This window comes from Lacerta agilis, chromosome 14 (genome assembly GCF_009819535.1).
Source record: "Lacerta agilis isolate rLacAgi1 chromosome 14, rLacAgi1.pri, whole genome shotgun sequence".
NCBI classification, from domain to species: domain Eukaryota; kingdom Metazoa; phylum Chordata; class Lepidosauria; order Squamata; family Lacertidae; genus Lacerta; species Lacerta agilis.
In genome coordinates this window covers 32,658,523-32,681,012 of record NC_046325.1, presented here as the reverse complement: position 1 = coordinate 32,681,012, position 22,490 = coordinate 32,658,523, and the positions used below count along the sequence as shown (strand labels likewise).

Here is a 22,490-nt window from a genome sequence, read left to right as displayed (position 1 = left end):
CATTGCTGGTCATTAGCCAATAGCCATGCATGCTGGGAGTTAGATTTCAGCAGCATCTGCAGAACCAAAGGTCTCCCATATCTGCTTGGGATGAACCTTCTAAGGATGGGGTTCAGCTATCAAGTAGCCCAGCAGGCTGGTTGCAACCCAACCCTAGCCATTCAGCAGCTAGACTGGTGACTGGGAGCATCCGCCGAGACCATATAACACCGGTCCTGAAAGAGCTACATTGGCTCCCAGTGCGTTTCTGAGCACAATTCAAAGTGTTGGTGCTGACCTTTAAAGCCCTAAACGGCCTTGGCCCAGTAGACCTGAAGGAGCAGCTCCATCTTCATCATTCGGGCCAGACACTAAGGTCCAGCTCCGAGGGACTTCTGGCGGTTCCTTCACTGCGAGAAGTGAGGTTGCAGGGAACCAGGCAGAGGGCCTTCTTGGTAGTGGCGCCTGCCCTGTGGAACGCCCTCCCATCAGATGTCAAGGAAATAAACAGCTCTCTGACTTTTAGAAGACATCTGAAGACAGCCCTGTTTAGGGAAGTTTTTAATGTTTGATGTTTTATCGTGTTTTTAATATTCTGTTGGGAGCCCCCCCAGAAACCCAGCCAGATGGGCAGGGTATAAATAATGAATAATTATTATTATTCCAGGGCTGTCTACAAATCTGAACTTTAGTACTGATGTAGCTAGCTTTAGATTTTGGTGGGCCTAAAGTATGGGGGGAGAAAGTGCACGTTTAAAGCTGATTCTACCTAATGTGCATTTCCTGAAACAGCAAGCAAATGGAAACGAAGCCCATAAATATGCTGGTAGATATTATATATACAGGCAATGGCTGCTTTGTGCAGGGGTTACGTTCCTGACCCCCCGCGTGTGTCTCAGAGCAGTGCGCATAAGCCAATCTAGTCCAACATCCTGTTCTCACAGCAGCCAAACAGTTGGCTGTGGGAAACCAGGAAAGCAGGACCTGAATGCCGCAGTTCTTTCCCACACATAATCCCAAACAACCGGCATTAAGAGGCATACCTCCTCTGATATTGGACATAATAAAGCCATCATGGCTGGTGTTATCCCCCAAGCGTGTATCTAACTCCCTTCTGAAGCTGTCCTACTGGGTGGCGTTCACTACATCTTGTGGTAGCAAATTCCGCAACTTAACTATGCACTTACTACGGAATAGCCAAGCCTTGTTTACTCACTGTTTAACAAGGCATTTCAACGGCATTTTCAACAAAACATCCTGCTCCAACGTTTCCCTGTTCAGCATTTCTTCCCCTCCCCAACCCTCGGAGCATAGAAAAGCCAAGCTTCTTTTTCTTTTTCGAACACACACAATGGAACAGCTGTGCAGTATCCCCAGATGTAGGTGATACGTTGTGCAGCTGTTCGGTACATAGATTGGGCTGGCTATGGCCTGTACAGATTACTCAAGACATTTCCTTCTCTATGGTCTGTCTCTCCTGTCTACCATTCAACTCTATTGCTTTAACTCTTGCCTTTTCAAATCTCATTGCAGTGTTTACTTCCGGGTTTTGCCCCACGTGCATGTGCAGAAGCGCTCGATCGCGCCGCACACATGTGCAGAAGAGGCACTCTAGTTGCGGACTTTTGGGGTGTGAACGGCACCCCAAAATGGATTAAGTCTGCAACTAGAGGTACCTCTGTACCATCCACATCTGGGGAAGGGCTGTATCTCACTGGCAGAGCATCTGCTTTGCTTGTAGAAGGTCTCAGGTTCAATCCCTGGTATCGCCAGGTAGGGTTGGGAGTGCTCCCCATTTGAAAATCCCGAAAAGCCACTGCCAGGCATTGTGAACATTCCAAAATGCCTTGTCTCTGTTGTTGCTGCTGCTGCTGCTGCCACCGCCACCTCCCTGCCCTAAGTTACCCCCATCCCCACCACAAAACCTACTTTGGGGCATGGGAAAGCCAGAGGTGATTTAGTATGTGATGCAGCACCTCTCCCTGCAGAGGACAGGTGTGGGACTGATGGTGCCCAGTGGGAAAGTGACACTCTCTGCACTAGGGATGGGGGAGAAATGTGATCCAGTTCGCATTTAAAGGCGAACGTACCTAATTCACACTTTTCTGAAACAATCTGCAAACTGAAACACAGCTATCCGTCAAAATCCGCCCTTTTCTGAATTTCACAGTGCAGTTCTCCAACCAAGAAACATGCACCAAAAATGCATGTCCTAGCGTAAACTGCACATATAAATGCATACATTACTGAGAATAAAATACAAAAATGCATTGCGTTGGTCAAAAATACATTAAAAATGTGTACACCGGGGAAAATTTCATATGGAAATGCTGGTGAATTTTCATGGGATTCTTTTCAATAAAATCTGCAAATTTCTATGGTTAAAGTAGAGAACTGAATTTAAGACAGGGAAAAAACGAGAAAGGAAATGAATTGAAATTGACAGATTTGTCCATCCCTACTCTGCACACATTTCTTGCTGGGAAAATGGGAATCGTACACAGAGCCTCATCTTCTTATTGGGTTGCAATTGCATCCCAGTTTTGAATAGCTCTGCCAAACAAAGTTGCCTTGACCCTTCCCTTGACCCAAAGTAAATTTCACAAAAGGGCGGTGGTCATGGGGCAGAGGAAGGATGAAGCGGCAATGGTGGAAGCAGCTTGTAAAAATGGGGTAGGCTTAGGGTGCGAGTAGGATTGGCCTTTGTGAGTGACCCTAATGAACGTTGATGGTGTCCTTCTTCCGCACAGATAACCCTCTCATTTCTGAACCTTGGGAGCATGCTTACCTCTTGAAAGCAATGTACGCCACCAGCCCCACCACCACGGCTGCCAAAATGGAGCAGTACACAGGAATGAGGTTGTCCGCTGTGCCGCTTCGGACCACCGGCTGGGAGCTACCCATGATTGTGGTTGCTGTACCAGCCACAGTGCTACCAGAAACATCCATGGTATATGGGTCATCTGTGACCTGAAAGGGGCCTTCAGGACTCCCAGGCGGTAAATCTGCAAAGACAAGGAAGAAAAATAGCAAATGAGTCACTCGTGTGGGAAATGGGAGGCTGCATTTCAGAATCATAGCTTTCAAAATGTATGTCATTGGAAGGGACTCCTTTTTCCATAGCATAATATACTATATAAATGTGCTCTCTGAGCCCTTGCACAAGGCAATGCCCCCTTTTAACTATATGCCGCTGAAAAAGGCTTTGGAAGTCAAAGCACACCTGGCACACTTTCTGAAATGTATCTGTTCTTCTTCTTCTTCTTCTTCTTATTATTATTATTATTATTATTTGTACCCCGCCCATCTGGCTGGATTTCCCCAGCCACTCTGGGCGGCTTCCAACAAAAATCAAATACATTAAAATATCACACATTAAAAGCTTCCCTAAACAGGGCTGCCTTCAGATGTCCTCTAAATGTCTGGTAGTTGTCTATCTCTTTGACATCTGAAGGGAGGGTGTTCCACAGGACGGATGCCACTACCGAGAAGGCCCTCTGCCTGGTTCCCTGTAGCTTTGCTTCTCGCAGTGAGGGAACTGCCAGAAGGCCCTCAGAGCTGGATCTCAGTGTCCGGGCTGAATGATGGGGTGGAGATGCTCCTTCAGGTATACAGGACCAAGGCCGTTTAGGGCTTTAAAGGTCAGCACCAACACTTTGAATTGTGCTTGGAAACGTACTGGGAGCCAATGTAGATCTCTCAGGACCGGTGTTATGTGGTCCTGGCGGCCACTCCCAGTCACCAGTCTAGCTGCCGCATTCTGGATTAATTGCAGTTTCCGGGTCACCTTCAAAGGTAGCCCAACATAGAGCGCATTGCAGTAGTCCAAGCGGGAGATAACCAGAGCATGCACCACTCTGGTGAGACAGTCCACGGGCAGGTAGGGTCTCAGCCTGCGTACCAGGTGGAGCTGGTAGACAGCTGCGCTTCCATGGACAGCTGTGAGTCCAAAATGACTCCCAGGCTGTGCACCTGGTCCTTCAGGGGCACAGTTACCCCATTCAGGACCAGGGAATCCTCCACACCTTCCCTCCTCCTGTCCCCCAAAAACAGTACTTCTGTCTTGTCAGGATTCAACCTCAATCTGTTAGCCGCCATCCATCCATTCTAAGCAGATTTCTCCTCAAATCATACATGGTTTTGTTCAGATTCCTCAGTAAAGTGTTGCCAGGGTTTCTTTTCTCTCTGGACTCTATCTGTGTTATTTAAGTGACTTTGCTAACAGAGAGGGGAGATGGAGAGTGGGATCATGGAAATAGTTGCCTTGCTGGCTGCTTACTGGCATAAGTGGTTCTGTTGGTACCTGCAACCACATTCTACTGAATGTATACAAACCTGAACTCATAGCCATGACTTTTAGCTGCTTTGACCTCTATGGTGTTCTACCTCCCCTCAGAAAACCTCAGGAATTGTAGCTTTCAGAGTGTGTCAAAAATTCTGCTTTAGTGACCTGAACTATTTCACACAGTTCATATTTCCAATGGAGTCCTTCCATGTTTAGAGTTATACGAACCAGGTAAATGAGGAACTGGTTCAACCAGGTCAGAAGAAAGGTGAAAAGAGCCATTGTGGTGTGATGGTCAGAAACCTAGACTACGCCCTGGGAGACCAAGGTTCAAATCCCCATTTGGCTGTGAAGTTCCATGGATGATGTTGGGCCAGTCACTCTCTGTCAGCCTAGCCTACCATGCAGGATTGCTGCAATGGTGAAATGAAAAGGGGAACCACGGAAGGCTGCTTGGAAGAAATGTGGTATATAAATACCTCAAAGACCACCCCAGCCCATATAAAACATCCTGGACTCTGCATTCATCATCTGAGGTCCTTCCCTGTGTGCCTCCTGCATATGAGGTCCAGAGGGTGGCAACATGAGAACGGGCCTTTTCTGTAGTGGCTCCCCATTTGTGGAATGCTCTCCCCAGGAAAGTTCACCTGGCGCCTTCATTATATATTTTTATGCTCCAGGCAAAACCATTCCTCTTCAACCAGGCCTTTGACTGGCTGATTAATTTTCTACAGCCTTTTAAATGTGTCTATGGGAATGGAGGGGGGGTTTACTGTTTCGCTGTTTTGTTTTACTTATTTACTTGTTTTTATCCTGTATTTTATTTCGTGAACTGCCCTGAGATCTTATGATATAGGGCGGTATATAAATCTAATCTAAATAAATAAAAAAAACGTAACAAACAAACATCAAAGGTACCGTGTTGAGGAACTGTGATGGCACCCGTGGTGTTGGGCTCCGGTGTTGGTGCAGCTGTGGTAAACCGTGGGTTAATCACTGCCAATAAAACAGAGAAGAACTTATCAGGGGAGTAAAGAAATCTTCAAGAAGGTGTGACCATAAGCCATTTCACAGGAGAAGCAGAAGTAGTGACTGGACCACTGAAGGGTTTAGTCCGGGTGCGGGAGACCTGATTGAAACCACCGCCCTGCCACAAAGATTAGTTTGCGGCCTTCGACAAGTCACTGTCTCTCAGGACCAAACTGGCACTCATGCCAGGAGATCAGGGATCTGAGCTGCTGACGTTTCATTTTTTTAAAGCTGAAATGAAGTCACGGGGAACTGTCAATTTGGGACATTTGAAATGTAAAGTTTGGATTTGCATTTCGAACGGGTTTCCATCTTCAGCATTTAAATTACTTCGGCTTGTTGACATCTCTCGGTTACTTCGATTTTTTTGGCAGGCCTGGAGAAAGAAACCTGTTGATCCGTCAAGCTCACAGGTACCATTTCAGGTTATCTATCAAATGATGTCACCGATAACAAATATCAGTGCATGGTGCAGGTCATTTACAGGTCTGCAAAAACAACAACAACAACTTGTGCTCCCCCTCCCCCCAAAAATAATAATAATGAATATTATTACTGCCATCTGAGTTCTGACACATTTTGCCCACATACAACCTTGGTACTCCAGCCCTTTGGATTTCCTTTAGTTCAAGACACTGAGTCAAGTTACCCCATATAAGCAGGCGATACTCTTTCCCCTATACCTCTTCCCACTCATTTAGGGCTTCCCATCCAGCCTTGGACCTGACTCATCCCTGCTTAGCTTTACGGAATTTGGCAGTGCCTAAGGGAACAGCTGTTCTTTCTGCTCTGCAGCCTTGACTCCCCCCCCCCCAAACACACACACCTGAAGCCCTGTTTCATCACAACACTTGCTTACTCATCGTCAGGGGAATGCCAATTTGCTGATCACATTAACTCCACCCCATTGTCAAGGGAATTCCTGGCACAGGTTCATGGAGTGTCCACACATCGGTTTCAATCCCAACCATTTCCCATCCAACGTTCAAATATACACGGTGAAAAGGAACAGCTGTTTGCCGTGACTTGATTTGTGTCCTGTTTCCAGTGGCTCTGGGTGCTAAATTTGGTGCCGCCTTTGCTGGGAAGCTTCTTTTATAGTTAATTGTTTTTAATAAGATTTTACTGGGTTACAAAAGTACATCTTCTGGCTCTCTTTGATCCAGATGTTTCTCTGCTCCCTAGATCTTAGACACTGAATAGAACCAGAATCCTGCATTTCTCAGATCTACAGTTCCCACTCTTCCTCTTACACCTTTCATCAGTTTTTTTTGTTTTTGTTTAAGTTAATTAATAATAGGTGTGTTTATGTAGCACCTTTTTCTGTGCTAAATGGAGGGTATCGTGTACGTTGGCCTGGCCTGGTTCAGGTTAGGGATGGACAAGAGAATGGAAGATGCCAGGAAGAGAAATAGGCACACACTCAGAGTTTCTGTTTTCTCATCTTTGGTGGTTGAAAGAAGGGGAAGATGAGACCACTGGGGGATGGAGTACAATGCAGTGTGGGCGGTTCTCTGCTGCTCTGTCTCCACGTGCAAGTTGAAGAAGGAACATCTGTAGACGGAAAGTCTGTAATCATAGCCTCCTACCACCCACCAGCTGTAGGGTGTTGGGCTGGGCATGGCATGGGCCACACACCTCAGAGAACAGTTATACAACTTCACAATTTGCTTCTTCCCCTGATCTGTTTATCCATTCAAAGGCTGGATAAGTAGTAGCTGGGTTGTAAGGGGAGTTCAGAGCTCTGCGGAAATGGACGAGGCCTAGTTTTCAGACCACATGTAGAGCGAATGCCCAGAGAGAAGTGGGATCAGATGTCAGGGACTGGACTGAGGAGGAATGGTAGGAGCTGCCAACCCCTTCTTCTGAACCTTCCCAAGGGCAGGAGGACAGTATTGATTTAGAACGGTGGTTTGCAGAAGGGCATATTCCGGAGGGGGAAAGCTGGGAAGTACTGGGTAAGGAACAGCTAGAAGAGGAAATCCGAAGAGGGAGACAGCTAGCAGATTCAGTGTCCTTGGACAGCATTCCTCGCCCTCCCCCTTCGCCCAAGACTAGAAGGGCTTGGAAAGTGTTAGAACAGGAAGCGCAATGGCAACAAGCTCAGATTACCTGATGTAGGAGATTAATGGGCACAGAGGGGTGAGCATCGCCATTTCTTTCAGAGATATGCATTCCTTGTCCCTCGCTGTGATCATTAAAGAACTTGTCTGGTAAGAACGCTCCTTTTGTTTGATCTACTCATTTGCTGCCATTGGGGAAGGGATCTGATTCCCCGAAGCCTGACATCACCCCACTGACCCTGACCCCAGTGCCACTGCATCCCGCTCACCCCCACTTCGTGACCTCCACAAACAGCAGTGAAGGTCTGGAAAGGAATGTTCACGCATTGTAAGCATGCTCTGCCCTTCCTGTTCAATGCACATTTTTAGCCTGTCCCAATGACCCTTACCTCTGCACCTCGCATCTGATGTGGCGGTGCACTCCTTGACGGCGATCTCGTCCTCTTCACACACGGTGCAAGGAAAGCAGGGGTCCACATGGTTCGCTTCGTCAGAGTACGTCCCCAGGGGGCACTTCTCACACCACGTGTTCTGATTTTCCCCGCAGGGGTACACGAGGCCATAGCCCACTTCGCAGATCCGGCACTTCCTGCAAGTGTCGCTCCTCTCGTCCCGGTAGTAGCCATAGATGCATTTGCAGACGGTGTTGTCTGACTCCACGCAGGGCGCCAACATGCCTTCCAGGCCCACACATTCCTTGCATGGCTTGCAAGGCTCCGTTGCGCTCACTGCATCTGAATAGGTGACACCTGGAAAGAACAGGAGGAAGCAACAATGATCCATTGGGCGAGAGATGTGAGACATCATATAGAGAACTGTCTTCATAGGAGAAATTGTGGCAAAGTAATCTAAGATTTACTGCTTGCTATACTTTAAAATGGGACGTGGGTGGTGCTGTGGTCTAAACCATAGAGCCTAGGGCTTGCCGATCAGAAGGTCAGCAGTTCGAATCCCCACGACGGGGTGAGCTCCTCTTGCTCAGTCCCTGCTCCTGCCCACCTATCAGTTCGAAAGCACATCAAAGTGCAAGTAGATAAATAGGTACCACTCCGGCGGGAAGGTAAATGGCGTTTCCGTGCGCTGCTCTGGTTCACCAGAAGCGGCTTTGTCATGCTGGCTACATGACCTGGAAGCTGTATGCCGGCTCCCTCGGCCAGTAATGCGAGATGAGCACCACAACCCCAGAGTCGGACACGACTGGACCTAATGGTCAGGGTTCCCTTTACCTTTACCTATACTTTAAAATAAAATCATACGAAGATGATTTGTGGATTGTATTTAACACCAAGTAAGCTAGCCAAAATGTATAAAGCTAAGTCAAGTATGTGCTGAAAGTGCAACATGACAGAAGGAACATTCTTCCATATGTGGTGGAGTTGCAAAAAAAAAAAAAAATCTAAGGGCTATTGGGAAATGATATATAATGAGATTAAAAATATGTCTTAGTTGATGATTCCCAAGAAACCCAAAGCTTTTCTTTTAGGAATTATAGATAATGATGTTCCAAAACAGCTGGCTAGCTTATTTATGTACATGACGACAGTGGCACGAATATTGTTCACCCAAAGATAGAAAGGAGAGGTCCCAACAAAGGAAGACTGGCTTTTGAAAATGATGGAGTACACAGAACTGGCAAAATTAACACCAAAGATTAGACACCAAAATAACGGTAAATTCGTTAAGGACTGGAAACTTTTTTTATTGAGTATTTAAAGAACTATGATAGGGAGGTGAAAATATGAGCAGGACTTGAAATATGAGCAACAATGTGAAATATTAAAATAAATAGGTGAATTTGAATGTATTGAATAGTATAGGTGAAATATGCAGCATTTAAGGGTAAATATGGAAACCATGGAAGTGGAGGACAGGAAGTCGATTGATAATGTACTTTATGGTTTATGTTAAAATTTGTAAAGGTTTTTTTTCCTTGTGAAAAATTAATAACCAAGATTTTTTAAAACCCATCAGTCTCTCAATGAATTAAGAGCCCATTGACTTGGGTATCAAAAGGGACTGAGGAGCGAGTTAAGATGGCCAATCTAGCCTAGCATCCTGGCCAATGAGATGCTGATGGAACACTTGCAAGCAGAACCTGAGAGTAACCACACTCTACCCATCTGCGTTTCCCAACAACTGGTATTTGGAGGACATATCCAGCTTGGCTAGTAGCCACTGATAGCCTCAGTCTCCATGAATTTGCCCCATCTTCTTTGAAAACCTTCCAAGTTGGTGGCCGTCACTGCCTCCTGTGAGAGTAAGTTCCATAGTTCACATTTCTCTAGTTCCATTCACTAAAATTAACCTATGGAACTCACTGCCTCAGTATGTAGTAGCAGCTACTTGCTCAAATGGTTTCAAGAGGGTTTTAGACTCATCCCTAGAGAACAGGTCGATCAGTGGCTATTACCCATGAAAATTAATAGAACCTCCATGTTCAGAGGTAGTATACCTCTGAACTGCCAGTCTTTTAAAGTCTCTTGACCTCCCTGGTGGCTGGAAGCAAGATTCCTTCCAGGTCACTTCCAGGATAACAACTGAGAACTGGGGTTGAAGAACACGCTTTTGTTTTTGGAACACTTAAATGCTGGATGCCTACAGTTCTTTCAACTGAAGAATGGGTGTGTCGAGTATGGGAAAAAATTGAGATGTCAAAATTAATTTACCAAACGTGTGCGATAAAAGGAAGGAAGAAAAACAAAGCAGGATTTTGGATTAGGCCAGTTGCCTTTTATTAATTTTCGTAAACAGGGCTGCAATACTGATTTGAATAAGTCCAGATGCTTTGCAGAAATTTTATATAGTTACTTTTGGAAATAGCTCGGTCCTCACTCTTTGTGTTTTGCTTGCCTCGTGACTGTTAGACTTTAAAAAAAACCATGTTGACACTGCTCACTACAATGTTGTTCAATTCATGTGGGTGCATCTCCCTTCCCAGAGAGGCTCGCCAGACATCTTCTCTGCTACCCTTAAAAACATTCTATTCTCCCAGGTCTTTTAGGTATTCTCCAACCAGGGCAGGCAAACCTCTGCAGCGTGTGGGTCGCATCCCCTAGTATGCAGCCTTCTGATGGCCACATGCCAGAGGTGAGCAGGGCCACAGATGTTACTCTTGCCTTTATACAGAATGCTACAGCCCGGCCCCATAGAAGTCAGACGTTTCTTCATGTACATCTCTCCATCCAGGTAAGCAGAGATACCGGTACATTTCACCAGCCAAAAGAACTGGGAGAGTATGGATCAAGGCCAATGTAAAGTAAAAGACCCCTGGGCAGTTAAGTCCAGTCAAAGGTGACTATGAGGTGTGGCACTCATCTCACTTTCAGGCCGAGGGAGCCCGCGTTTGTCCACAGACAGCTTTCCGGGTTGTGCGGCCAGCATGGCTAAACCGCTTCTGGTGCAACAGAATACCGTAACGGAAACCAGAGCGCACGGAAACGCTGTTTACCTTCCCGCCGGAGCGGTACCTATTTATCTACTTGCACTGGCATGCTTTCGAACTGCTAGGTTGGCAGGAGCTGGGACAGAGCAAAAGGAGCTCACCCCGTCATGCGGATTCAAGCCGCCAAGCTTCTGATCGGCAAGACCAAGAGGCTCAGTGGTTTAGACCACAGCACCACCTGCGTCCCATGAGGGCCAGTGTAACCTGGGAAAGGTCCCAGGGCTCATAGAGAGAGGCCTAGGGGCCAAATGCAGGTCCACAGACTTATTTCTTGTCCTTTTTCTCTGCATACATAAACCCTTCTATATTAAGGAATAAGGCAACAGGGGAGCAAAAGGAGGCCAAAGAGGAGCAGGCAGTGGCAGGTGGTAGAGGAGGAAGCAGCAGCAGCAGCAGCAGCGGTGGCAAGCGTCACATTCCTTGGAAGCCAGATCTGCCACCTGAGGCAACTGCCTCAGCTTGTCTCATAGGTGGGCCGGCCCTGACTCCCAATATCCCTGACTATTGACCAGCGCTGATGGAAGTTGGAGTCCCACCACATCCAGAGGGCCACAGGTTCCCAACCCCTGACCTCGAATATAGGGATTAGCAGTGTGGGTGGGTGTGCAGATTGATAAAAACAAGCTCAATCGCAACCCCAGATTCAAGCCACCTGCCAACTCCGGCTGCGGGGCCTTTTGGTGAAGCAAGCGTAGCAATATACCAACCCTCCTAATTATGGTCCTTGCTCCCCACCCTCGTTTCCTCTCCAAATTAAGCGATCCCAATATGGCTCCTGAAGGATCACGGGGTGGGGAAAGCCTGTTTAGAGTTTTCATAACTGTGCCTGAAGGCAACATTCGCTCGCCGTTCATTGCTGCGTAGTTATAATTGGCTCGTAACAATAAAATTGACCCAACTCCGTTACAAAGATCGCATAAGATGAATCACACACCAGTGAGCATTATAAAGTGCGCCGTGATGCCTAAAGAGGCAATATATTATGATTTAATGGGGGAGTTAAACCAGCAGAAGGAGCTATACAAACACGCTGACTTCGAGTTAAAATAGTTTATTTCGATTTAGCTCTGGCTCCAGTCGGCCTTCTTAGCTGAGGAGCCAGCACTGAAAATATCCAGTTTCTCGTGAGCCAGGGAAAGGGTGCTGGCAAAGGATCAGTACCCAGAGGGCAACATTGCCAAGTTCATGCCCTCAAATAGCCCCTGTACCTTTCAGCGTGGCACAGAAGGTATGGCATTTCTCAGGGTTGGCACTTTCCCCCATCGCAAACCTGCAGTAGCAAGGAAATCTCTGAATTTTGCAATGAGCTTCTCCAGCCACGTAATGTATGCGAAAATGTGTCAGCTACAGTAAAGCGTGCATTAAAAATGCACTGTATTAAGGGAAATTCCTTTGCAATAAAGTGTGCAAAAGGCAAAAATTGCATCCAAAAATGTGCATATGAAGCCGCACAAAAATTATAGGATTACTAACAGATGATATTCCTAAAAACAAGAAGAATATATTTTTATATGGAACAGCAGCGGCAAAATTACTTATTGCAAAAAAATGGAAAACAACAACAGTACCAGAGTTATCAGATTGGAGAAAATTTGTGAATTTTTGAGCATGCCAAAATTAACAGTGTCAGTGAGAGGAGGTTCCGCCCAGAAGGTTAATACAGAATGGGAATGCATCGAAATATATATGGAAAAGCTTGGTAAGGTAAATTAATTATTACCAATTAATATTAGCAGTATATCGCAAGGTGGATGAATAATAATAAGAAAATATTGAGTTTATTAAAGATGTTTAAACAACACAGAAGAATTAGGTAATATAAGAACAGTAAGATCGCATATAGGCGAGGGAAGTAGGGAGGAGGGGAGGGGTGAAGAAACATCAAAGATTAAAATAACATAAGATATTGTATAGGTATGTTTGCTAAAATGTATGTTTTTCTTTTTTGTTGTTTGTATGTATTATTATGTTTATCAATAAAGATCTTTTTAATATTAAAAAAAATGCGGATTAATGTTTATGAGAACTGTGGAAACGAGAAAAGCAGGGAAACTGAAATGGACAGATTTGTCCTTCCTTAAGACTAACACACACACACACACACACACACACACACACTTCCTTTCTCGTGCTATTGGCTTCCCCCAGCCCAACTGCTATGCCATACAAGGCCCAGGTTCCTTGCACAGCAGATAGATGATTTTAGGACCAGCACTGGGAATGAAGCAGTTGTCTTTTCATTTAAGTGGAGATTAAATTCATCACCATCATCCTTATACCCCACCCATCTGGTGGGGTTTCCCCAGCCACTCTGGGCAGCTTCCAGCGGAATATAAGAACATAACAAAACGTCAAATGTTAAAAACATCCCGTTGCATCCTGTATCCGGGGACTGTATCACTAGACCAGAGAAGGCTTTCCTCAGTCTGGATCCCAGCGGTGCTGATAAGTCATTTTAGATCCTAGACTCACCAGGACTCAACCAAAACTCCCGGCAGCCTCAACCAACATAGCCAATGGTCATTTCTATACACAATTTCCTCTAATGTACACATTTTTGGTACACCTTATTTGGTTGGAGAACCGCATTACAAAATTCAGAGAAGGATAACTTTCAAAGGCTAACTGCCCGTTGCTTTTGTGTATAGTTTCTGGTATTGGGTAATTCCCCATTAAGATGCAAACTGAAACAAAATTTCTTCACGACATGTGGATGATGCTTCCCTGAAACAAGTTACAGATGTTTTCAGGGAAGCAGGAATCCTCGGTAATGAGCAGCTGCCACAACCATGATGTTTGCTTGGAATCAAGCTCCGCTAAGCATGGAATCTCCAACCAATTTCAGCCATGCCTTGTTGACAACTTCCTCTTCCACAGGATGGAGGAAGAAATGAAGGGATTGGCTCAATCTCAGCCAATAGGGAAGAGCTGGTCAGTGAGGCTGGAGATGTGGGAACCTGCTCCGTACCTGAAGGATCTCCTTTTTTCACATATACCTGCTTGGACTCTGAGATTTTTCTTAGAGGCCTTTCTCCAACTGCCACTACTGATTGAGATGTGCTGAGGAGAAGGGAGGCCTTGGAAGAGCGGGTCTATCCTGGGGGGGGAGGCAACCCCAGCTGTGGAATGCCCCCACCCTGGGGAAAAAAATCACCTGACATCTACTTTAATTTCATTTCCTTTTATTTCCCCAGACCTTTGAATGCATTTTGGTTTTAAGCTGTTTTTACTCTCTATGATTTGTGTTTTCAGGTATTTATATGCAGCGCTGGATTAAGACTTTTAGAAGCCCTCGGCACTTAAAAGATTTTGGCGCCCCCGTATGCATCTAATTCAAAATGTAAACAATAATAAACCATAAAATATTGTCATTTACAATTATTTTATAAAGTTCAGCATGACTGAATCTTGTTTTTACTTTTGTTGTTGAACTTATGAAATAGTAAAAAATTTATTCCTAAACAGCCGTGGCCCTGAAGGAATGCCTCCACTCCCATCATTCAGCCCGGACACTGAGGTCCAGCTCCAAGGGCCTTCTGGTGGTTCCCTCACCGTAAAAAGTGAGGCTACAGGGAACCAGGCAGAGGGCCTTCTCGGTAGTGGCACCCACCCCGTGGAACACCCTCCTGTTAGGTGTCAAACAACTATCAGGCTTTTAGAAGGCATATGAAGGCAATCCTGCACTGAGAAGTTTTGTAATGTCTGATGTTTTATTGTGTTTTTAATATTCATTTGGAGTTGCTCAGAGTTGCTGGGCAAATTTATTCAGATGAGTGGTGTATAAATAATAAAATTATTATACACACATATTAGGGGAGCCTTTTTGTGGAACCTGGTTCAGCTGCACCATATGGTCCGTGGTAAATCCAGCAAAGGAAAATTTCTGTGGTGCTCCCCTTCCCTTGATGCCTTAAGCACATGCTTATTTTGCTTAATGGTTAACCCAGCCCTGTTTATATGCAAGTATGTGCATAAAAGTAAGTGTGTGTGTGTGTGTGTGTGTGTGTGTGTACGTACATGTGTACCTAGCATTGCTTGGGAATTCTAAGAAACCCAGAATATGAGTGCAGTTTTGAAACCGGTGGTTAAAATCAGTGCAGTCCGCCATCTTGATTCCAAATGGCGTCTAATTGTATCCCAACAAAGACAACCTACTCCTTAATCTCAGGAAATCATCATGCAAGATTTGGTTATGTCATCTTAAAAGGTGTCCAAATGCATAGCAAACAGCCAGGCCAACCACTTTCCAAAATATATAGCCAATACATACATAAATGTATGTTTATCGCTGTCTCAATTATTATTAAGTTTTACATGACTTTATTTCATGTTGTGAGCCACCCTGAAAACTTTGCTGCGGGGCAACCTATAAATACTGCAAGCGAGTAAATAAATGTTGATTTGGCAGCCATACATCACTGCCATCTCCGTTCCACAGTGGGGATGCGGGGAGCAATGTTTGATCAAGCATCTGTTTCCCTGTCAATTAGCTATGGGAAAGGATTAGGATTCTGGTGTCCAATGTAAACATTCAACAACGATGCCAAAATTGCTGACTTTCCACTGACCCTTCTCTTCGCTCCTGCTTCTCTGGTTTCAGCTGCACTCTGTAGGGAATTAAATAGTGTGTGGAAATCAATCTTTCTGTGCCCTGCTTCACGTCCCAAATTTCCTGGCCTGCTTTTTTTTCTCTGCAGGATCACCCTCACCATCATTGCCCAAAGGTGTCTAGAGAAGGAGAACTTGTCTCAGATTGATGCAGGAACACACAAGTGCTGGCTATGTAAAGAAATGCCCCTTCGTGTAACCAGGTTGCAAAGTGACTCTAGCCAGGCTTAAATCGCCCCCCCTCCTCCCCAAAATGCTCTTAATTCATTTCTTGATTTACCTTCAGGTGTGGGGTTGAGCCTAGGGCTAGGCAAATCTGCACATTTCAGTTCCTCTCTGTTTCTCATTTGCCCACTCTCAAGTCCAGTCCTCCACATCCCCACCATAGAAGTCAACTTTTCCCTTTTCTTGCAAGGAATCCTATTCGGAATAAGGGAATTTCCCTTTAAAAAAGGGAAAGGTTGACAGCTATGATTCCCACATCGGTTTGCAAATGAAAAACAAAACTAGTCCTCGTGAAAATCCAGCAGCATTTTAGTTGCACATTTCTCCTTGTGGGATATACTTCTTTTTAAAAAAATAAATTAAAATAAAATATTTTTATTCATTTTATAAGATACAAAACATATAAAACAAATACAAAAACAAACACAACACAAAAACTCTTATATAATCCTCACATCTTTTTTTCTTTAACATCTTGGGGTGACTTTCCCCAACCTCTCCTTTCTGGGTTTCATTTCCACTCTTCTTTAACAGTTCCATAGATTAACCAAATATCCATTATCTTATTCAGATGTTTATTAGTTCCTTATCCATTATAAATTCCCTAGATCGTTTATAAATCATTTATACACTCCTTGTGGGATATTCAAAGGGCAGTCAAAGCAACGATTCATTGGTTGCTAGATAGGCAAGTGATAGGAGCAGAAGCTCACAGAGTTTTCCTGTATGTTTGCTAGAGAGAACTCCATGAGAGACACTCCCGCTGTACCATAGTAGATATTCTCCTTCCCTGCAAGGGGACATCCCCGTTTGCCTCCCTACACTCTTACCTTTCCATCTCATCACCCAAGACAGAAATATGAGGACAGCTGCTAAGTCTGAGCTGCAGCTCAGACTCCATCTTAAGCTAGACTTAAGCATGCCTTTGCAACTGAATTGCCATTTTAAGCCTGCCTGAACAAACCTGCCGTCTCTGTTATTCTGCAACAGGAACTCTGAGGGAGCAAATGTTATTCTTACCTTTTACAGGACTGTTTGTGTGATTTGCGTTTCAAGGGGAAGAAAGGGAGGGGGGCAACACCAGGAGAATCCAGTCTGCCTTAAAGCATAGCTGTCAACTTTTCCCTTTTCTTGAGAGGAAGAAAAAAGGGGAAAGTTGACAGATATGCCTTAAAGCATCTTGGATTACTTAAACTAAAAGGCTAAAACTAGCCTATCTAAGCTTCCCTTTTAAGCCGCAAAGAGATGCACTCTGCTGAACTCACAAACATGAGGGAGGGAGGATAATAGCTAATAAATATATCCTCTCCTAGCATCTAGACACACCCCTAATATGCACACCTCTGTGTGCTATTTTGCCCAATATTCCCATTTCCGTATGCTTTTTTCACAAATATGTGCATTTTTATGCCCACTTTCCTCTGCTACACGCATTTTTCCTACCCATTACACGGCTGGAGATCTGCGCTGCAAAATTCGCAGAAACTCGTTTCGGCTGGCGTACCGTTTCACAAAGTGCAAAATTGGTGGGTTCGCTGATAATTGCAAACCGAAGGGGTTTTTTCATTGATTCCTCCCGCCGTGATTTTGCAGCAGTCCAGCTCCTCCACACACACACACACACACACACACCCTCTCCCTCCCATTGCACCCTATTAATCTTTCATCAGCTGTGTGATCTCTTGAGGACATTCTCGGGAAATAGCCATTTTCCTTCTGAATGGCAGGACACAAAAAGCCACTCTTCAGATTGAATGCCTCCATCAAAACACACCACGCTCTCATTTAAACTTGCCCTTTGCTGTCACTATCAATGAAGCAGTAGCCTTTGTCACCGGCCTCACGGGCAAACTCCCGCCTCCCCAAATCCCCCTTATTAACTCGGGGGGCGGGGCGGGGGGGGGAGGAAGCAAAAGTAATAGATCTAAATTGCAGGAAGGAGTATTAAGGTTAAATAGCAGAAGGGATGTTTTGAAACGTTAAGAGACTTGAGCGCTGAAAAAAAGAAATGTTACCAGAGACTCCAGCCTTCTTGGGGAAGGACTGATTCCTTGGTGGTAGAGCTGAAGGCCCCAGGTTCAAATCCTGCCATCTCCAAGGATCAAGTAGCACAATCTGGGAAAGGCATCTGCCGGATATTCTTGGGAGTCCACTACCCGCTAGAAAAATCAACACTGGCCTAGTGGTGCCAAGGGCTTGACCCTCTAAATGAGGCTCTTTTGTCTTTTAGTTGTTGTAAACTGCCCTGGGACCACCCTAAGGTGGTGATGAATTGGAGGGATGGGATGTGGGTATGTGAGCAGCCTGTGGGATGTAACATCACTGTAGCAGTCAAGCCCTAAATGGCTTCGGTTCAGTATACCTGAAGGAGCGTCTCCACCCCCCATCATTCTGCCCGGATGCCGAGAGCCTTCTGCTGGTTCCCTCACTACGAGAAGCTAAGTTACAGGGAACCAGGCAGAGGGCCTTCTTGGTAGTGGCACCCGCCCTGTGGAACGCCCTCCCACCAGATGTCAAAGAGAAAAACAACTACCAGACTTTCAGAAGACATCTGAAAGCAGCCCTGTTTAGGGAGGCTTTTAATGTTTAATAGATTATTGCATTTTAATGTTCTGTTGGAAGCTGCCCAGAGTGGCTGGGGAAACCCAGCCAGATGGGCGGGGTATAAATAATATGATGTTGTTGTTGTTGTTGTTGTTGTTGTTGTTGTTGTTGTTGTTGTTGTTACAACATTTCCTGTTTGCCCATAGTGGACAAACAGGAGGATGTTACTCCAGCCAGGAGGACTTCCTGTCACACCTGGTCTGGAGCATCCTCCCCCTGCATGTGACCAGGTAGATGGGCGTGACCCTGGGAGACCCCATAAAATGGCCAGTCCCACAGCCACCTTCCCTTCTCTCGTGACCCTTCTTCGGTTTATACCATCTTGATGCTTTTGCTGTGTGCTGGCTCTCAGCCAGCAGCACATGGGCTCAATCCCCATATAGGATGAACCCACACTCTCTTCGGTAACTACAGGCTAAAGCCTACCTTCAGGATCATACCGCAAAATGAATGTAAGTAAACTTCTTATTAATTTTAAGAGAAGACTGTTGTGTCTTCATTCTTTTTTAGAGGGAACAAAGGAGGTTTACCAGGAATCCAAATCTGGACAAGCCAGACTGGATTGCTTAACAGGGGTCTGCAAACTTTTTCAGCAGGGGGCTGGTCCTCAGGGTCCCTTCCAACTCTGCAATTCCGTGATTCTATGATTTGCCCCAATGGGCCAACCTCCACTTAGGCCACTGCCTGAGAACTTGAAGCCGCCTGCTGAACTGCTCCCTGCTCCAGTCTCTGGGAGAACCATGGCTTTACATCCAGCGCCAACTCAGCAGCTGGAGCAAACAGCTCCCATTAACCCAGGTGGATCCTTCCATCAGGCTGAATTATTGATGGCGACCATTAGACTGGTGCAGAGGAGGGGAGAAGGCAGCAGGTTTGCAGGAGGGAGGTGGCTGGGCCAAATGGGCACTGTCTCAGCGGCGGCCTGGAGCAAGAGGGGAAGCATTCAGAAAGCAGGTGGATACCGAGAGGAGACAGATACATATTAATAAATCCAACCGCTGCCAGCAATGGGACATTGCCGACCTGCAACGTGAGCAGAGTAGTGGTGAACTTCAGCACTATTTTGAGATTTTTATTTCATTTTATTGGTTGGTTCTAACAAAGATTTTGCCTGACCATGAATTATTTCTCCTCCTCCTCCTCTCCTCCTCCTCCTCCAACGCAGTTCCCTTTGCTTCCTCTTTTACCATGTTGATATCACACAGGGAAAACCCAAGAATTATTTCTTCACTTAAAACAAAATAAAATAAAAAATTCCTTCCAGTAGCACCTTAGAGACCAACTAAGTTTGTTCTTGGTATGAGCTTTCGTGTGCATGCACACTTCTTCAGATACACTGAAACGGAAGTCACCAGACCCTTATATATAGTGAGGGAGTGGGGAGGGGTATGACTCAGAAGGGTGGTGGGAATGGGTGATCGGCTGATAGGTGTGGAAAACCTGTAGACGACTGTTAACGGCTGCAATTTTTACAGGGTCTTACAGGGAAGGGTAAGACCCTGATCGCCGTAGAATTGATGCTTTTGAATTATGGTGCTGGAGGAGACTCTTGAGAGTCCCATGGACTGCAAGAAGATCAAACCTATCCATTCTCAAAGAAATCAGCCCTGAGTGCTCACTAGAAGGACAGATCCTGAAGTTGAGGCTCCAGTACTTTGGCCACCTCATGAGAAGAGAAGACTCCCTAGAAAAGACCCTGATGTTGGGAAAGATGGAGGGCACAAGGAGAAGGGGACGACAGAGGATGAGATGGTTGGACAGTCTTCTTGAAGCTACTAACATGAGTTTGGCCAAACTGCGAGAGGCAGTGAAGGATAGGCGTGCCTGGCGTGCTCTGGTCCATGGGGTCACGAAGAGTCGGACACGACTGAACGACTGAACAACAACAACAACAGGGAAGGGCAAGGGGTGAGATGGCTAAAGGTAGCTTTGCCATGTATAATGAGATAAGAATCCAATGTCTTTGTTCAGACCAGGTTTCTCCATGGTTTTAAGTTTGGTGATTAGTTGCAATTCAGCCACTTCTCTTTCCAGTCTATTTCTGGAATTCCTTTGTATTAAGACAGCTACTTTGAGATCTTGTATAGAATGTCCTGGGAGATTGAAGTGTTCTCCTACTGGTTTCTCTGTCTTGTGATTCCTGATATCAGATTGAAGTGTTCCCCCATTGGTTTCTCTGTCTTGTGATTCCTGATATCAGATTGAAGTGTTCTCCTACTGGTTTCTCTGCCTTGTGATTCCTGGTATAAGTTTACCATTGCCTTTTTATTTGTCTTCTTCTTTTAAGGGAAGGGGACTCTGCAGCACTGGGACCCGAGCCAAAGGCTCTGATCTTGCAACCCAACAACGGAAACAGCTCAGCGGAGCAGTGCAGATGTGCAAGGGTGTCACAAGGTCAGGCTTCTGCATGGTAACATAAAACAGGAGCGCATGTGTTTATGCCCACAAACCACCCACAGGCAGCTTAGCGGAGCTAAACACATATGCACAGTGTGGTAGTTTTCAACGAGGTAGACAAACCGTAAATCTGCCTGCTGTAAGCCTTCTTCCCTCCCGTCTCCCCAAACGGAGATCCCAGATGAGAGAGAAAACGTCTCCACACTGCAACGTCCTGGAATTTGAGGTTGGGGGGTGGATAGGAAGGAATGTGTCCCCCAGAATGCAAACCAGACAGGCCTAGTAGCAATGCCTCTGAAGCTGGGCACGTGGGTGACTCCATGACGGGATGCAATCATCTCACCGCCATTGCTGCCACCCGCCACCCCAAGGCAAGAGGCTTCTGCAAACCCACTCCAGGAAACCCCCTCCTGCATAAGGAGGCAACTGTAGCTACCTGGAGGATAATCTCAACCCTCATTTTCAGCCCAGGCACGGAAATCCAGCTCTGAGGGCCTTCTGGTGGTTCCCTCACTATGAGAAACGAGGTTACAGAGAACCAGGCAGAGGGCCTTCTCAGTAGTGGCACCCTCCCTGTGGAACACTCTCCCATCAGATGTCAAGGAGATAAAGAACTATACAACTTTTAGAAGACATCTGAAGGCAGCCCTGTATCGGGAGGTTTGTAATGTTTGGTGTTTTCTTATGTTTTTATATGAACTGGAAGTTCGCTTGTAAAAATAATTTATCCCCCCACCTATTTGACTGGGTTTCTCCAGCCTCTCTGGGCAGCTTCCAACAGAATCTAACAGAACACAGCAAAACATCGGACATTAAAAACATCCCTATACTTCTAAAAGTTGTGTAGTTCTTTATCTCCTTGACATCTGACGGGAGGGTTTTCCACAGGGAGGGTGCTGCCGCCGAAAAAGCCCTTGGCCTGGTTCCCTGTAACGATATTCCCTACCCCCATGCCCCTTGTTATGGATGGTGTAGTAGAACCAAGTAATGATAACCTAAGTAATTACATTATTAAATCTGGTTCACAAAGAAAAGGGAGCCAAACAGCATTGTTTTGGGGGAAGCTGAAGTGCAGCAGAACAGAAACGGCGCTGTGGGTGGCAGAGTGGAAAACAATGTCTTTTTACATCCCTATCTGTACCAGAATCCTGCAGTTGCACATTTTTTACGCTTCAGACTTTCTTGTGGTTTGTTCTATACTGGTTTTGCTGACACCCTGTACGGTGATGTATAAAACTATTGACTTGAAGGAGGTCTTGTAGGAGATCAAGTCCAACTTCCGGCAAGAAAGCTAAAGCTAAAGAATGCCCAAAAGGTGGCTGTCAGGCCTCAGCTGGAGGGTCTGCAGCAAAGAGGATGTAAGTTTGAACTGCTCTCACCATTAAGGCATTTCTCCTTATGTTCCGCCTAAACCCATCCTCTTGTAATTTGAAGCCTATTAGATCTACTACAGGGGTGCCTGGCGTGCTCTGGTCCATGTGGTCACGAAGAGTCAGACACGACTGAATGACTGAACAACAATAACAGATCCCACGCCCTTAGCTGTTATGGCGAAGTTGACATGTTTAACCAGAGAAAAGTAATTGCCAACATTTACTAAAGATTGGAAAATAGGGGTGTCCTACCATACCCTCCAAAATTTCACTGAGGAAAATAGGGACGTTCTAAGGAAAAGCGGGACATTCTGGAGTCAAATCAGAAACCAGGACAGATTCTGTAAATCCAGGACTGTCCCTGGAAAACAGGGGCACTTGGAGGGTCTGCCACCCCTGTCGTACTGAATCGGGAGGTGCGATTGAACAAACACCTCCCTGTTTCCTAGCGGTAGTTGCAACACAGGGAAACAGGCTGGAGGAAT

General features: G+C 45.7%; 1 protein-coding gene across 1 annotated transcript in view; it reads right to left on the bottom strand.

The window, feature by feature from the left end:
- NGFR (nerve growth factor receptor) overlaps positions 1-22,490 on the bottom strand; it is a 59,543-nt gene that overhangs the window by 5,015 nt on the left and 32,038 nt on the right. Inside the window, exons 3-5 of the mRNA XM_033169826.1 lie at positions 7,746-8,105; positions 5,183-5,260; positions 2,768-2,984 (exon numbers count right to left, since the gene is read on the bottom strand). Of these exons, the coding sequence (XP_033025717.1) occupies positions 2,768-2,984; positions 5,183-5,260; positions 7,746-8,105 (655 nt within the window). The remainder of the gene's footprint in view (positions 1-2,767; positions 2,985-5,182; positions 5,261-7,745; positions 8,106-22,490) is intronic.